At 39.0% G+C, this 17,385-nt stretch overlaps 2 protein-coding genes across 2 annotated transcripts; both read right to left on the bottom strand.

The window, feature by feature from the left end:
* Positions 1-39: 39 nt before the first annotated feature.
* LOC133865308 (protein CHUP1, chloroplastic) lies at positions 40-6,723 on the bottom strand. The gene is made up of 9 exons (XM_062301690.1): positions 5,764-6,723; positions 5,338-5,429; positions 4,451-5,203; positions 2,319-3,692; positions 2,076-2,207; positions 1,519-1,700; positions 1,148-1,259; positions 744-887; positions 40-251 (listed from the first exon to the last, which is right to left on the bottom strand). Exons 1-9 carry the CDS (start codon positions 5,870-5,872, stop codon positions 153-155), a joined length of 2,997 nt encoding a protein of 998 aa, XP_062157674.1. The 5' UTR covers positions 5,873-6,723; the 3' UTR covers positions 40-152.
* Positions 6,724-8,227: 1,504 nt separating this feature from the next.
* On the bottom strand, positions 8,228-13,877 carry LOC133867343 (uncharacterized). Its single transcript, XM_062304076.1, has 11 exons — positions 13,473-13,877; positions 13,282-13,368; positions 12,908-13,066; positions 11,679-11,767; positions 10,753-10,841; positions 10,541-10,644; positions 10,314-10,413; positions 10,119-10,194; positions 9,879-9,993; positions 8,706-9,237; positions 8,228-8,561 (listed from the first exon to the last, which is right to left on the bottom strand). Exons 1-11 carry the CDS (start codon positions 13,723-13,725, stop codon positions 8,468-8,470), a joined length of 1,698 nt encoding a protein of 565 aa, XP_062160060.1. The 5' UTR covers positions 13,726-13,877; the 3' UTR covers positions 8,228-8,467.
* Between the last annotated feature and the right edge of the window lie 3,508 nt (positions 13,878-17,385).

Below are 17,385 nucleotides of genomic sequence, written 5' to 3'. Positions count from 1 at the left end.
TTTTCTTTTTCCTTTTTTGTCTTCCATTGGACCTGGTCATTGTACAATGTCCAGTATATATGATATTGTTTGCAACATGGAGTTAGAGGGAATATACAACCAAAAATAAAAGGAGAAAATTCAAATGAAAATAGAAAGAAAAAAAACCCCACTCATGTTTCTAGTTTATTGTCTTCTGCCACTGTTGCATGGACACGGCTCCTGAGTTCTTCAAAAGCCTTCATGCTTTCCGCATCAAAGCCTCCCGCAAACTGCAAACAGGTCCAAGTCAACGTTAAATTAAACCGCATATTCCTTGGAACAAAATTTTCATATATATAAACTTTCATACCAAAAACAATTGTGGAAATTCTCCAATTTGGTGCCTTTTTTTTTTAAAAAAAAAAAGAAAAAGAAAAATAGTTTCAAATCAAACGTAAGGGGGTGCATTTTTAAAACGCGCAATTTTATAGATCAAGCCGCAATTTTATCAAATGTTTAACTACGTAAAAGGCCGCGACGCAGAAAAAAGAGAAATCAGATCTATTATCTGCTTGAAAACTTAGCAAGCACTTGATTCGGCAATGAAAACATGCTGCAACATTGGAAACTGTAGAGATTCAACCCCACTACTAAAATGCTTCCCAATTTGGCTACGTGATTATAACTTGAATATAAATCATATAAATTAGATAATACTCTTTTCTAGACCTTAACAGAGAAGTTTATAATCAGCATAAGCTTAAGTACAGAATATAAGATACCTGATGAACACGGAAAGCAAAACGCACGCCTTGCAGAACCAAAAACTCTCTGTTTGGTTCCTTTTCAGGTCCACTCATTGCATCAAGCTCTGATGCTACACGTTTCATGTACTTCCTCGCCAATTGTACAGATGAGAGCTTTATCTGAAATGGGGAAAATGCTAGATCACTTACATCTGCAGCATAACACATGCAAGCATTTGACACACAGGCAAACACACACATATTGCAAAATATTGCCATTACAGGGTCCACATTGGAAAACCATTTCCTAACATCTTGCTGTTGAGACTGCTACTTCCATAATACAATGAATGTTTTTTATAAGAAATTTCAAACAACATTTTAAAGCCAACCTCACAATCAACCAAAAAGGAAGTTGTTCATACAGTTTAAAACCATACCTTGCCAACGACTCCTGAATCTAACAACCAATCAACTGGAATTCCAAACTCCTTGAATCGTGAAATAGCCATATCCCTTGTACGTAAGAGCGCGTACACACTATTTTCCACTCTGTCAAGATATTGAGAGCATGATAAGAATATATACTCCATTTATATAGCAATTACCAAGTCAAGGTATAAAACAAAATCAATGATCTCCTAACAGTTTAATAAAAGATGTTGGGGGGAAGTACAACTTTAAAAAGGACAAAAGGGTGATTTAAGTACTCCCCATAGAAGAAATTATGGCATTTTAGAATGAAGTTTCAAAAGCAATATCTACAACTATATAGCCCTCCTAGTCCTCTATGAGAAGAACTTTTTCTTACTTCTCTAGCAGTGAGTACATCTTCTTCAGAGCATTGTCACACGGAAGCTTGGGATCATCGACGAAAGAGGAGACTCGCTTCTCTAATTTCATCAAGTCCTGGTACTCAAAAGCCGCTTCTCTTAATGCATCCGCTTTCCCCTCAGGCCAATCAAAGTGCTTAAGAACTGCCCGTTCATCAACCTTACCACAGGCAAAGAAAGAAAAAAATAATTAAACAATATGCAACACCTACAGAAATGTCACCAGGTTAAGTTTAAATACATGCTCAATTCATGGACATTCAGAAATTTTGAAGCTTGCTTAGTGGAATGCAGAAAAAGAACAGGACTGATAAGTTTGCCCTTTATGTCAGGTGAAGTTTACAACTCTTAAAAGACCGGAAAGCAGTGCTCAAGGTCTCAAAGTTATGATTCTGCTGCAGCATACATATATCTTCGTATTTTCCTGGAATTTTTATGTACTTGTATGTAACTATGGTCCCTTTCTAGTCTAGAATCATTATTATCTCTGACAGAAGGGCAATCTTAGATAATGAGAACTTAATTTATAGCATACCAAGAAAGAGAGTTCCTCATCTAGCCAGTTTACAAAAACCACAAGATCTTCTATGTTGGTGAAGGAAGCTGCTCGGACTTCAGTTGCCAATGACATGACAAAATCACCTTGAGTTTCCACATCAGCTTTCACCTGGATCCAGTGCATACAGTTTTCACTCTTAGTTAAATTTGTGTGACAAACACCTATACTTCATGCCCAAGATGGGAATATAAATGAATATAAAGGGGAAATGTAACACACAGCTACGAGGAATGATGATCGGTTCTCAATCTCCCCAATCATGCTGCTCCTGGCATCTAATGCATTAGATGCTGAAGAGATTAATGATGGCATATCCTTCTTTGCCTCTCGTTTCATCAATGTCTGATAAAATTCAACCAGTTCAGGAGCCCGGTGAACTTTATCACCACTCCCTCCCCCTCTTGGCAGGCTTCCTGGCGGAGGAGGTGGCCGAGGTGGTCCACCAGGGGGTGGTGGCGGCAGAGGTGGAGCGCCAGGTAGAGGTGGTGCAGGCGGTATTCCACCTGGAGAATTTGTATTTGTACCAGCAGAAAAACCTCCAGATGGTTTAGGTGGTGGTCGAGGCATCCTAGGAGGCCTTTTCTCAATATGGTCGAGTTTCACCTTGCTTATTATTTGAGAACCACTATTACCTTCATTTGATTGGTCACTTGAATCACCAGAGACAACTACCTTCTCCTTTATTTTAGAAAGTTTTGGAGGCAAAGTTGCTGGTCTCTCTCTTTCAACCTTGGCTGTAGGTTCATATAGATTCAAATTTGATTTGTCACCAAACTTCTCCACTCTTGCTTGCCCAGCTCTTTCTTTAATCTGTTTTTCCCTCTCCAAGGCCAACTTATGCCGGTCTTTATAAACGGGATATTTCTCATCTAGAACTCCTTCAACTGATTTAGACATCAAATGGAATGATGCTGCAACATTATTTAGTGAGTCACTTGATGATACCCTTGTTCTAATATTTGGGGGAGTTGGAGTTTCAGGAGACTCTGGAGGCTCCAACTCTATCTTGCCAAAGGTGGTGATGGCTATGCTATCACCTGCATTCCTTAGCATCAGGGATTCCAATGGACCCCTTGCTCTCTGGTTCATGCTTGCTCTGCTTGGGGAACCTCCCGAGAAAGATCTGGTTGGTGATGAAAGAGCACTCGAATCATCTTTGCTTTTGCTCCATTTCTTCAACTTCTGGATTAAGCTAGGTTTCTTACTGAGACTGCTATATTTACTAGTGGAACTATCTATAGAGGCATTGTCAAAGTCCTCACTTCCAGGAGAGGATGGGTGGGAAAAATTGCTTTCAATATCTGTGTCCCCTTGTCCACGTTCTGATCCTGCATACTCTAACATCAGCCGTTTAGCCTTCTCTTGGGATTTGGGGCTAAGACTCTTGTTGAGTTCACGAGCTGATATCTTTCCTGGTGGTGCTTGATAGTTCCGGAGCTCATACCTCAAGCATGCATTGACCCAACGAAGATACACCAGCTCTTCAACTTCACTGAACCTATTCATCTGAAGTCCTTCCACTTGCTTTGATAGGTCCTCATTTGCATGCCTTAGATTATTGACCTCCTCTCTTGCCCTGGCAACCATTTCGCTCTGCAGTGTGAGGCAAAGCACATAAAGAATGAGTTTAAAACCCATCACATGTACCAGCACCGATCAAAGAAATATTTCAAATACCCTATGTACTTTCATCAAGTTGTTATATCAGGCCATCCTTAAATTATCTAAACAAACTTCTTCCTTATCGGTTGACTCCTTGTTGTGAATAAACATGCTATCTTGAACAACAACATAGCCATAGATTAAAAAATAAAAAAAAGGTTGGTGCGTACTACAACAATCATTCAGAGATGACGCAATGTAGTTCTGTCTTTGAGTTACAAGCCGAGTAACCATAATATGTGCCCTGCATTTACCTAATGATCTCAACTATTAGCATTTGATTATTCTAGTATTTCACTGATATCTTGTTTGGCGAGCGAGTTACATGGTTAAATTATTAGGAGTAAAGGATGTGGAGTCAACATTTCAACTTCAAGACACAGTAGATGAGGAAAGTCTACCTCTTTAAGAAACAGGAAATATCCTAATTACTTCATAGGTACTTCATATGTCATTGGTGAATATTTACGCATCTATTGATTTCATTCATAGAGGGAACCATGCCAGCATTTTATTTGGCCAGTAGAAGTATCACAAAAATAAAAGCCAAAAGAGCAACTTAAATTTCTAGCACCCCCGGCCCCCACCCAATTAAAAAGAAAATAAGCAAAACAAGAAGAAGAGGAGAGAATGGGAGAAGCAGATGTGACAGGAGCATATAAGCACGCAAAGAGCATTGTGACTCTGACCTCTGTCATACTGGAGAGGGCTGCTATTCTAGCTTCAGCAGCATCAAGTTTTACGGTCAACTCCCGCTTTTCATGTTGAAGTTCTTTGTTTTTCCTCTTAAGCTCCACAACTTCAACCCCTAACTCCTCCACAGCTTTCAGCTTCTTTTCAATTTCAGAATCTTTCTTGACAGCTTCTTCCTCTTTGGCCTGCAAACCAGAAACTTGCTGCTTAAGCAACAACAACTGGCCTTTCGTCTGGTTAGCTTCAAGCTGAATCTGCCTTTGCAGTTCCTTGATCTTGTTCCTTGCCACCTCTAGCTCCTTCTTTGCAGAAACTCCTTGTGCAATCTCTCCTTGAAGCTTTTTCCTCTCCGCTTGCAAAGAGTTGATGGTAATATTGAGCATGTCAATCTCTACTGTCTTGATCTTGAGTTGCCTTTGTATCTCAAGAATATCAGATTCCTGCTCCTTCAGTCCATAGTATTCAAGCAATTCACCTTCAAGCCTCACTTCCCTCTCCTCTAATTCCTTTACTAGTTTCTGCAACCGTTCCAATTCACTTGCATTGTTTGCCATCTCAATTTCATATACTTTGTCTTTCTCTGCATCATCAATCTTGTTACCAGGTAATGGATATTCAATATCCCCAGATAAAAGATCTTCAAATTCAGGCAAAATCTCTTCATCATAAACATCAAGTGGATTGGCATGAGTTCTGTTAAATATACTGTAAATTAATTTAACTTCTTCTTCCTCCTCTTCCTCCTTCCCCTGCAATGTAAAGTTACAAAACAGCTTACATTAAAGAAAATGACCGAAAACGCATATAAAACTTGCAAGTCAGATTTAATTTGTGTGGCCATAAAAGTGACGGAAATCTAATTGAAGTTTGAATATGTACTTACATACTCCTCTTTGAGTCTAGCATTAGAATATGTATTCTGCTCTTTGTCTCCCTCCTCACACTGAAGTTGTTCAAAGCTTGCTTCACCATTTTCTGAGTTTCAGTGTTAACAGAAAATACTAAGTTTTAGCAGAATGAAGCTTACAAGAAAAAGGAAGACAAAACGTTATGGAATGATTTCACAGACTAAAAAATATGGATGGAAGAAAGAAATCAACTTTCTTCATGAGAGAATTGGTATTGGCAACAAAACAGTTAGATAAGTGATACTTATTCACAGAAAAGAAATCAACTTTCTCCATGAGAGAGCTGGTATTGGCAACAAACAGTTAGATAATTGACACTTATTCACACAATTCACACACACACAAACAGATATAATCTATATACACACACACAAACACACGAAACTCATAGAAAGGAGTACCTGAAGGCTTGACTGCTGAGGTCGATGGCCTCGAGGTTTTGATATTGAGCTGCCTAACTGCAAAGGCTGCAACTGAAGCAGAAACAAGGAGGCCTAACCTGACAATCATGAAGGTATTGTTGATAGGAAAATCTTAACACTCAACTCATCTATACACAGAACCCAATTCCAAAACACCCCACCACCCATTTCTTCCAAACCCCATCACTGATAAATCAACCCATCAGGCGAGTACTGGATAAGCAGCGAAGGCAAGCAGGAATATATTATACCCAAGAGAGCTTAACATGACAGGCGCAATACTAAACAAAGCCCAAGTTAGAAATATTGGATTTATACACAAATTCAATGGTCATATATTCAACTATATACATGCCCACCCCAGCTTTATCATCTTATCAGGTTTCTAGATGGACCTTTCCGGAGCAAACATTCTTGTATGCACGAAACAAAATGATAAGTCGAATTCCAGCACAACTGCCACGATAGGAGCTACAGCAACCACCAATAACTAGTGGCCAATCTTTCTCCAAAAGGTTTGACAATTCATCGTTTTGGGTCTAACTGGTTACCGCAGTTGCTTAGAGGAATTAGGGAGTTAAAATAAGCCAAAAAACAAAGCTGACAAAGACTAGCAACTGACAACTGTAAATTTGAACAAGAAGAAGTGCCGCTCAGTGTGTGCCTTACAATATCAGTATCTGGCAGTTAAGAGTGACATACGAGGGTTAGAAAAATGTCTCTCTCTTATACCACAAACTAAATATTGTTAGTTCCTCTCCAGCTAATGGGTAGGTAATAACTCATTGTACGCATCCGGATCTTCTAAAATTTGAGAGAGTTATAGGGCCCGAAGTGCTCCAGGCAGATGGTTCTCGCACCCTAAACTGTTCGGACACTTCCTGCCCCAACTTCACCCGGAAATTCTCATCCCATTAGACAAATATCTACCAATCATAACCATATGATCGATCTGAACCCAAATAGGTTTCGAGTGAAGGGCTTGGATAATCTGATTGTTATGATGTAGGGGACTAAAGACAGTGTGTTGGCCACTTCACAGGACACGTGCATTTCTGTATTTCTAGCTGATCAACCACATACCTTTTTTCCATTGGAGTTCTGTTTTTACCGCAGTGGCCCACAAAAGAAAATCATTTGATCCAAGGGTTCAGTTTGTCTGATTAGCGATGGGTGATACAAATAACAAATCCTAAGGGCACACAGTTTCAGACAGTTGGGTCCACCTCAAAGAACTCCTGTAATGGGGACTTGTTTTTATTTGGCTTGGCACAAAATGAAGATGGAAAAGTAGATGGCTTGTTTGATGAATGAAGATAAAGGCAGAAATTTAGTCCTCTCTCAGCCACTTGCTTAATGAACTGGTGCAGATTGAAAGTGTAGCCAAACAAAATCACATCCTACTTCACTCAACATTTAGGTGATTGACACAAAACCCCACATTTTATCCTTTTTGGCTTTTTTCTAAGACTTGTCCTTTTGTGGGTTTGTGCTCATTAGGCAAAATATGGAGAATCTCATGCTTTTTATTTATTTTTTTTTTTTTGTGGGTTTAGGGTATAAAAAGTTATGCTCTCAATCATCGACCAATAATTTCATATTAAGTTCTAATAAAATGAAAACATTTATAATCCAAGTCGTTTGGCCGAGGAATTTGATGGTGTAAACTCGTCAACAAGATGTTTTAAAAAATACAAAGACTACATAATATTATTATTGGGATGATAATGCAAAGTCGTTTTCTGGGCCACAAATTTTGTGGACTCCACTTTCCCCAATAGCGGTCGTAGTATTATCCAAAAATCCCAAGTGACTCTTGGGGCTCCTATACTTCCTGCCTCATTTTAACAAACCAGGATCACATGCAGCTGGCCTTAAATCATTTAAAATAATCACATGCATAAAAAAAAAATAATAATAATAAATAAATAAAAAAGAAGCTAAATCTAAAGGATAATAGAGATTTTTTTTTTTTTTTTCTGTTTTTTTCTTTTGCCCCCTTTTTTATTTTCGGCTGAGCAACAAAGGACAGTTTTCCCTACAGCAGTCTAGTCTATTAAAATAGAGTACTACTATGATGCTTTTAAAAAATTACCATTAAATTTGTAATTAATTATTATTAAATTTTAATCAAATGATAATTTTAAAAGATATCTCATTATTAGTAAGATACAAGAGAGACTCATGAAATTAGTCATTAAACTAACATATATTCTTAGAGCATGTAATTTTCACATATACATCTTGTTTTAAAGCATGTAATTCTCTCGTGCATTTTAAAATACATATAAGAATCACATGTTCGAAAAACATTTATCCCATGCTTTGTTAAACGGATTAAAAATATTAGGCAACCACTAAGAAAATTTTTTACAATACATTCTCAAGTTTTTGCATTAAAGATTTTAACTTTTGATGAGCTATAACTGAAATCATCAATCCATTTAACCCGAATCATTAAAACAGTGATATATATTATGGCTTCACAAGGAACAACATAAGTGATGGATGTCATGCTGCAAAAATGGAGGAAATAAAAATCCCTCGCTGCACTCACATCAAACATTATTAAAAATTTACAGAAAATCACAGTAAATAAAACAATCAGTGATTCCGCAAAGAGCCCTCTGCTAATTATTTTTACAAGCAACCACAAATCTCTGCCCTCGAGGGAGTAGGAATATCAATCTTGGTTGTCCCATTTCCACCTTCGGCCAACCTCCTCAAGAACCTTGGCACGAGCTTGGCTTTTCCTAGCTTCATCCTCTACCCAAGATCTGCATTTGATGCTACCATTAATGAGACTAGATGATCATGCCATGTTATAATACAATATGATCTTAGCATATGGCACTGTCCAATAGAATAATATCAATGTGCTGTTTTAATTAAAAAATAATACCAAGTTGTTGCTTCATTACCTAAGAATCCGGAGAGCTTCTTTCTCAGCTTCAAGTATAGATTTTGTATCAAGTAGTCCTTCCTGCTTGGTCTGTAAATCACTGAACATGTCCTGTAAATTATGCAGCTCACTAATATACATAGTCCTCTCAGATGCAAGCTTTTCTGACATCTCAGCAACCTCTTCCTTTAGACTCAGAAACAGTTGCCTCTGACAGTCCATAGCTGCCTGCTCCTTCAAATACTCAGCAAAAAATTTCTCCTGGACAAACTTCTCTTGTTCCAAATCACTAACAGCAGCAAAATAAACCTTCTCCACCTCAAGACCATGGGTTTTCTCTTCAATCAGCTTCTGATCCCAAAACCTCTGTATTTCTCCTTCGTCAAGCAACTCAGACCTAATATCTTCCATTTGAGCTTGCCTTGCAGAGCTCTCAGCTTCTAGTCTAGCTAATTCAGTATAAATTGCTTCTGCCATCCTTCCACTTGTCAGTGCCACCGCAGCTTGTGCTTTTGTTGAAGGCTTGTTTGGTTGAAGCCGCTTGCTCTGTCCTGCAAATAGTAAATTTGATGTAGTTTTCTCAGCATATGTGAACCACTCCAATGCATTTGTGAGCATGTGAAAAGAAAATGCTCAACGCCCTACACGGAAGGAGACTAGTGGAAGCCCAGGATATTATACTCAACTCAACTAAGCGTTGATCTCAATAAAGGTGTGGGCAAGCCTCAGATTATATACACAGAAAATAGTAATGAAGAATTCTATACAGCAAGCGTAAAGGTATGCTTAATGATGTTCTAATGCATTGGTATTAGCACAAAGAGGTATAGTAGCAAGTTTTCATACCTTCAAATTGATATATGTTTTCTATGGGCTGACTTCTGCATTTGCCCTAGGCAGACCCTAATTGTTACATTACTTGTTGCTTTGTTGGCTGACAGCCTTAAATTACGTAACTCGTATCTTATATAACATGTTGGAAATTGATAGGCTGTGCTTTTATCTGTGAATGGTTGCAATTCACAAGAGCTCCCCAAATTTTACATACAGGGAATTAAATCATATGTAGAAATGTTCTTTAGCACATTTTTGCTAACGTGATTTATAGGAAACAATTCATGTATCATGTATGTGTCATTGAGCTCCAAAAAACCTAATGTTAGGACCTACATAAAAACGAGAGAGAGAGTACCAAAAACTTTTCTGAGTATGCTCTTGTCCCCAGCTAACATGTCCGTAAAAAGTTCCACTGATGCGTCTGAACTGATCTCCCTCGCATCCAAAAAACCCAATTTTGTTTTTGATATCTGGACTGTAAACAAGTCAGGTTTTAAAAGCAATGACAGACTGATGAAGTGTCACTTTGACGTTTATTCAAAAGTTAACACCAGAAATGATATCTATTGAAGATCATATTTGAAATATTCTTTACCTGTTCCACGATGCCTGGTACGAGTTCATACTCTAACTGGGCTTTCCAGTCAATGAGATCCTGTCGAGAGATAAACCTGCACCACCAGACATGTTTTATTAAGTGGAAAGGAAATTTAAAAACATTAGAAAAAGTGGTGCACATATCATACCTTTTTTTTTTTTTTGATGAATAAAACCATTTAATAAATCGTACCTCTCAGGGGAAAAATAAACATCTCCTTGGCCTTCAGAACCATTATCAGTGGAGTTCCTCTGTGATAGCTTGCTGGGAGTGACACCAGCCTCTGCCAGGGCTGAGTGCCAAATCCAAGAGCAAATTTCAAAATTAAGCAATTATCAAACATATGTCCCCTTTTTCTCCCCCAACCCACAAACGGCTCAAATATATGCCCTTGAAATAGCAGGCAGATCGAGTCTTACCTTGAATGGACCCAAAATCTGGATCTTCAACGCCTATATCATCAAATGCAGCAACAGTGGACCCTGAAAGTGAAATTGCTGGAATGATCCTGTACTTTGAATTCCTATTAAAGCAAAACAACAAATTCTAAGCCCAACCTACAGAGCATTAACAGTATTCTATATTTTTGTGTCAAACACCTTTAAATTTATGAGCATATATCAGTTAATACCTTTCCAATGACGAATTTATTCGAACTAGCCATCTTGCATATTCCCTTCTAGTACACAATTCATCCGCCTTGACATCTTCTTCAATGATCTGTATACCTTAATTACAGATATCTATATTGAGAACTGGACCCAAAGCTTCATCCAAATTAGTATGCAATATTTTTGCTAAATGTTATTATAGAAAAAAGTCGTGTGCAGCAATTCAAAGGTTCAAGACATACAAACCATTGATAATAAGAAGTCAATCACAATTTTAGCAAAGTTTTTTGACAGGTTAAAATAGATTGGAAGTCCATGGTGCTTTAGGATAACTACTTTAAAGTCTATCGTTTATACACATTAGCTATCTAACAAACTACCATTTATCCTAAAAGCCTAAACTAAATAGGAAATCCCAAATTTAGTCAGTTGACTATTAGTCTATCCCCCTCAGGTATGGGTCTAGGCACCCCCTTAATGAATGGGATCGAACATGTGAAATTTTTAACTCGAATGAAATGTAAAATAAAGACAGAATTTGAACTCATGATCATTTACTATGATTTCATGATAAACTACCACTTACAACAAAAACCCTAAACTAATAAGGAATGGGGAATCCAATAATTTAACCATTATTCTAAGACTGTCCACATACATTTAATCTTCATGTATCTCCCACCTTTGTTCCTTAATTCCTCAAGCCAATATTAAACATTTCAGCAGCTTCAGAAGTCCTATATGACTTTTGCCGCTATTTTTTTTAGGATAAAGACATATGACACTTCAGACTCATTACGGCATTTAAAACTAACAAGCACCAAGAACCAAAAGTATAATGACTTAAATACCACAATTATATAGTTCAGTAGAGAATTTACAAAGTTTATATAAGAAATTTTGATCTCCTATAATCCCACTACAGACAATGATTCAAGAAGCAAACCTTCAGTTTCTTCATAAGTGACAAAGCTTCCTGTTGAGTAGAATCCACAGCAGCTGGGATTATAATACGTTCAAGCTTGTCCATAGATACTGAACACAAGTTTCGAATCAGGACATTGAAAACATAAACAGAGAAAGTACATTAGAATGCTGCTCAAACGAAATTATCTGACGAAAAAAAAAAAGATGCTATTATTGTAAATCCAACTCTCTTGGCTACTCTAACTATGCTAAATTCTGAAATCAAGCTTGTCCATAGATACTGAACACAAGTTTCTAATCAGGACATTGAAAACATAAACAGAGAAAGTACATTAGAATGCTGCTCAAACGAAATTATTTGACCAGGAAAAAAAAAAAAGATGCTATTATTGTAAATCCAACTCTCTTTGCTACTCTACTATGCTAAATTCTAAAATCAACATAAACGACCTTAAAAGATGAGTATGTACAAAGAACTAAATAACAGGGGCAAATCCTTTAATTATCCCCTTTTTCTCAGTTCAAGTCAATACTGAATAGAATAGCTCGTGAAGGAGAAGACATAATCACATAGTAATGGTCCTTAGCAGCTCAGAACTAGCCACGCTAGTAAAATAGGAAAATAGAACTGCTCCATAACTGCAAAATTATTCTTAGACGGCAGAAGCTTGGTAGTTTATCAAATATGGCTTAAGATGTGGCATATCAGTTGTCTGCTAACTGAGCTGTTAAATGCAGACATTATGAATGAAAATTAAGTAACATTCTGCACAAGGTTTTTATTTTGGATTTGACTTGGAGTTGAGAAAAGAAAATAAGAGCATTTTCATAAGTCCTTCACCAATGATGCTTTTAAAAGACTCTAACAAGTTCAACTTTGTGAAATCTTTATGGAATCAAATCGTATATTCATTTCCCATATACAAGTATCAATCTTATTTAAGAAGCATAAAGAAATGTCACTGCATTTTACACCTCAAGAAAAGAAAAATCAACATTATGTCAATAGTATAACATAAATTTCATTTCTTTCCACTAAATACTACTTGAGGTACATGGAAGTTGAAATTTCAATAACAACTCCATTTCGATTACTCCATCTAACACCAAGGGCATATACTACTTACGGTGATCAACAAAAGAGTATAAAGCAAGTCTAACTGTAAGAAAGTGACCAACATTTTCGGGTCCCCCCAGCAGTTCAAAAACATACAAATAATATTTTTTTTTTAGAAGTATCAGTCTCACCAGTAGCATGCGGCATATTTTCTGGGCTTGAATCAGACACCAAAGTGCTCCCATCAGTTGCAGCAATGCCCGTAGTTTCGCCTCGATCACCTTTGTTTCCACCTGGACTTAATATCCCATGCAAAGTATGTAATGGACTTCCCAACTGAAACCTAAAACCTACAAAACAATAATCCCACTACGCTCAACAAACAACACCCAATTCACCGAATGCTCTTTCATTCATATCCAACTAAAAACCATCACCAGAATGTCCATTAATAATAATAAAAATAAAAACAAAAACAAAAACCGCCCAAATTGGCAAAAATCCAGTTATCTAAAGCAGTGAAAAAAAAAATTAGCTATAATATATCTAAAAAACTCAGTTGAACCTCTTCTTGATAGTGAGAAGTGAGAAATGGCAGCGAGTAGAATAGCCAGGGAGGCCCCAATTCCACCAATCACAAATGTAGGCAAGCCTGCATATCAAAATATCTCAATTTGAAGAAAAAAAAAATCATATCTTTAAATAAATTAACTGAAAGGGTTTTTTGAATAAGTGGAAAAGGAGTGGAATTTAAACCTGTCTTCTTCTTATGTACCGGTGAGTCAACGATGGCCCAACCGCCGTACTCGTGGTTCGCATTCTGGTCCGGAGAGGACCACGAGAGCTCAAGGTTGCTCTCGGCGACTGAGGCATAGAGGGGCGGCCTAGGGCTTGTGATTGTGGGTCTGGGATTGCGGAGAAACGATGGGGCAGTACGACGCCGTAGTAGGGGAGAGGGATTGTGAGTGGGGAAGAAGAGAGATGATGAAGAAGAAGACGCGGAGCACATTTGTGATTGCGTCTTAGGGTTCTTTTGGGTGAGAAGAGATTTAGGGTTTAGGGATATAGGAATAATGGTGGTGGTGTTGTTAGGCGAGATCGGACATGAGAGAGAGAGAGAGAGAGAGAGAGAGAGAGAGAGGTTTGGGTTGGAAATGCTCGGTGTTTGGTGTTTATGAACTACAACAGGAGCTGCTAATGCAACCATTGAGGTTGTTAAGGCGACCGTATCGCCTTGTTAAAACTCTTCCTAACACGCTCGCAAAAAAGGAAACAGTTTGGATTGTTAGCGCCACAATTGGCGCTACAATAAGTAATGTCAGATTTTTCTTTTTCTTTTTTTTTTTAAAAAACAAAAATTGGGTTAGATACCATTTTCAGTTTTATAAAAAAAAATTAAAAAAAAATTAAAAAAAACTTCCAAATTTTCAAAAATGACAAATTTATTACCTAAGCTTTTGCATATGATAATTTTATATACCAAATTTTTATTTTACTATGCTAACATGACAAGGTCTAATAATAATTTTGTTGGTACAGTTTCCGGTATGGTGTGAATCTGCACGTTCCTTTGATGTTCTTCACGCTTCTCAATAACTCTGCAAAACAACAAAACCTAGGGACCCTTCCGGGGGTCCCGCTCCGATGCCTAAGTTAGCTTCTGTGAGAAAATAATGCTCTATGCATAAAATTGAGTCTTAGTTTATACCTGGGGTATGAGCCTATTTATAGGCATAGAGGTGGAGTTGAACCTGGATTAGGACTCCTGCTCCTTGTTGATCTAGAACTGCTGTCAGAGTTCTAGTTGGACTTTAATCCTTTACTAGACTTCTAATTGGATATCTTCTTAGACTTCCAATCTGATATCTTCTTAGACTTCTGATCTGATATCTTCTTAGACTTCTGATCTGATATCTTCTTAGACTTCTGATATGATCATTATTCTTATCTTATCATTATTCTTATCTGTTTGGACCTATTTGACTTTTGAATCTTCTCTTTGGATCGGGTTGAGTGGGATTTATCCCCAACAGTTACCCCCCAATTCCCTTATCCGAAGCTTGCTTGAATAATGGGAATTCCATGTCTAAGGAAACCCGATCTTTGTCTCCTTCTGAAAACCTGCTAACCTGCAAAACCCGAGGGTTAAATCTTACCCCCCAATTACCTTCTTGTTTTTCCTTAGGGTTTTCTCCCTGTATCTTGAAAAACCTGCAAAACCCGAGGGTCAAATCCGACCCCCCGAGAAGTTTCTTCTTGCTCTCGGCTAGGACTGATCCGAGACTCTCGGCTAGGACTGATCCGAGAGTTTTCTTCTTGGTCTCGGCTAGGACTGATCCGAGACTCTCCTTCTCGGCTAGGACTGATCCGAGAAGTTTTTCTTGCTCTCGGCTAGGACTGATCCGAGAGGCTCCTTCTCGGCTAGGACTGATCCGAGAAGTTTTTCTTGCTCTCGGCTAGGACTGATCCGAGAGGCTCCTTCTCGGCTAGGACTGATCCGAGAAGTTTTTCTTGCTCTCGGCTAGGACTGATCCGAGAGGCTCCCCTTTCTTCTTAATCTCGGCTAGGACTGATCCGAGACTCTCGGCTAGGACTGATCCGAGACGACCCCCCTTTCTTCTTAATCTCGGCTAGGACTGATCCGAGACTCTCGGCTAGGACTGATCCGAGAATTTTTGCCTGCAAAAGAAACAACATCAACGGGTTCCTGGTCCCTAGACCGGGAACACTCCGATGCTTAAGTCAGCTTTATTCATTTATTCTGAAAATACTTATTCCCAAAATCTGGGGAATTTTCTGTCTAGTCTGAATTAAAAATAAAAGTCTAGTTCTTTGCAAATATAAATACTAAAAAATAAAAGCAAGCCTAAAATTCTCGAGAGTCCTTTTTATGGGATCACGGGCAGATACTGCTGTTGCCTCGGCTCTCTATGCTGTGGGCTTCTGCTTCTTCGGTCCTCTCTTCTTTCTATGTCATCTCGGGGAGCATTCTCTTGATGCCTTTCGTCTAGCTGAGGACGGTCTCGGGGATAGTAATCCCGTGGCTGTTGATCTCGGGGTTGATAGTCCTGATGATTCCGAGGCCTGTTATTTCCTTGATGGTTCCGTCGCTCTCCCAAGAACCGAACCAACTTGCCATTCTTTATGAATTCTTCTATTAACAACCTTAGGGTTACGCACCCCTCGGTGTAATGACCTGCTTGTTTATGGAAATCACAATACTTCCCTGCATTCCTATAAGGAGGATTACCTGGTATCTTTTGCGGTTCTCGAAACGCCGGATCTCTCTTGATCTCCATGAGGACTTCTGATATCTCGGCATTGAGAGGTGTAAAGTTGTAATCTTTGAACTTCTTTACCTGCCTCTGCTCTTCCCAATCAGCTTTCTTGAGTTCTTTCCTTTTCTTTTCTGGGGCTGTCTCTCGGGGTAGTCTAGAACTGGCCATAGACTTCAGTGTCTCTTCCTGATTGATGAATTCTTCTACCTTATCCATGAGGCCCTGTAAGGTACTCGGTTGCTTCCGGATCAACTTCTTCATCAAAGGCTCCTCGGGTGAAATTCCCTGATAAATGGCAGCAAAAATCATATCCTCGGTCGGATCTTCGACCGTAGCCTTCTCTCGGTTGAACCGAGCCATAAACTCCTTAAGACTCTCATTGCCCTGCTGGTGCAATGATAGCAAATATCCCGAAGGCTTCTTCCTTGTCCGGAAAGCCAAGAACTCCGTTAGGAATATCTTGGACAATTTCTTGAACTGATCAACGGAATTCGGGGGCAGCTTCCTGAACCAGTCTCGGGCATTCCCCGAAAGAGTAAGAGGGAAGGCCCGACATGCTACTTCATCGGGTGTCCCGTGAAGGTCTAGATGAGCTTTGAAATTCTCTAGGTGATCCAAGGGATCTCTGTCTCCTGCATAACTTAAAATTTGGGGTACCTTAAACTTATCGGGAAGCTGATAGTCTGCCACCCGTCTGGTGAAGGGTGAGTCTGTACCCATTAGGAGCTTGTCCACCATTACGGATCTGCCTTTGTCCTTTCTTTCCATCTCCATGTCCGTGCACCTTCTCTCCAGCTCGGCAATAATTCTGCTCAGATCTCCTTGACGGTCATCCTCCCTCCGAGGATTAATGTTGCTATTGTGATCTTCTTCCTCACGCTCATCCCTGTTCATCTCGGGATTGGGCTGTCTCGTCCTCATGCGTAACAATTCTGCATTTAAGTCTTCAATCTGGGCTTCCAACGCTGCTATGCGATCTTGATCTCCACCCCCCGGGGGAGGGTTCGGTGGAGGCTGCAAATTATTCTGAATAGCCGGTTCCTGTGGGACCACGGGCTGTCGATTGGTCTGGCTTCCGGAACGTGTGTTCATCACCATGCTGGATCTTATTTTTCTTTTATGAGGAACGAATAATCGTTTCCCACAGACGGCGCCAAACTGTTGGTACAGTTTCCGGTATGGTGTGAATCTGCACGTTCCTTTGATGTTCTTCACGCTTCTCAATAACTCTGCAAAACAACAAAACCTAGGGACCCTTCCGGGGGTCCCGCTCCGATGCCTAAGTTAGCTTCTGTGAGAAAATAATGCTCTATGCATAAAATTGAGTCTTAGTTTATACCTGGGGTATGAGCCTATTTATAGGCATAGAGGTGGAGTTGAACTTGGATTAG

This window comes from Alnus glutinosa, chromosome 4 (genome assembly GCF_958979055.1).
Source record: "Alnus glutinosa chromosome 4, dhAlnGlut1.1, whole genome shotgun sequence".
NCBI classification, from domain to species: domain Eukaryota; kingdom Viridiplantae; phylum Streptophyta; class Magnoliopsida; order Fagales; family Betulaceae; genus Alnus; species Alnus glutinosa.
This window is presented reverse-complemented; position numbering and strand designations above follow the sequence as displayed.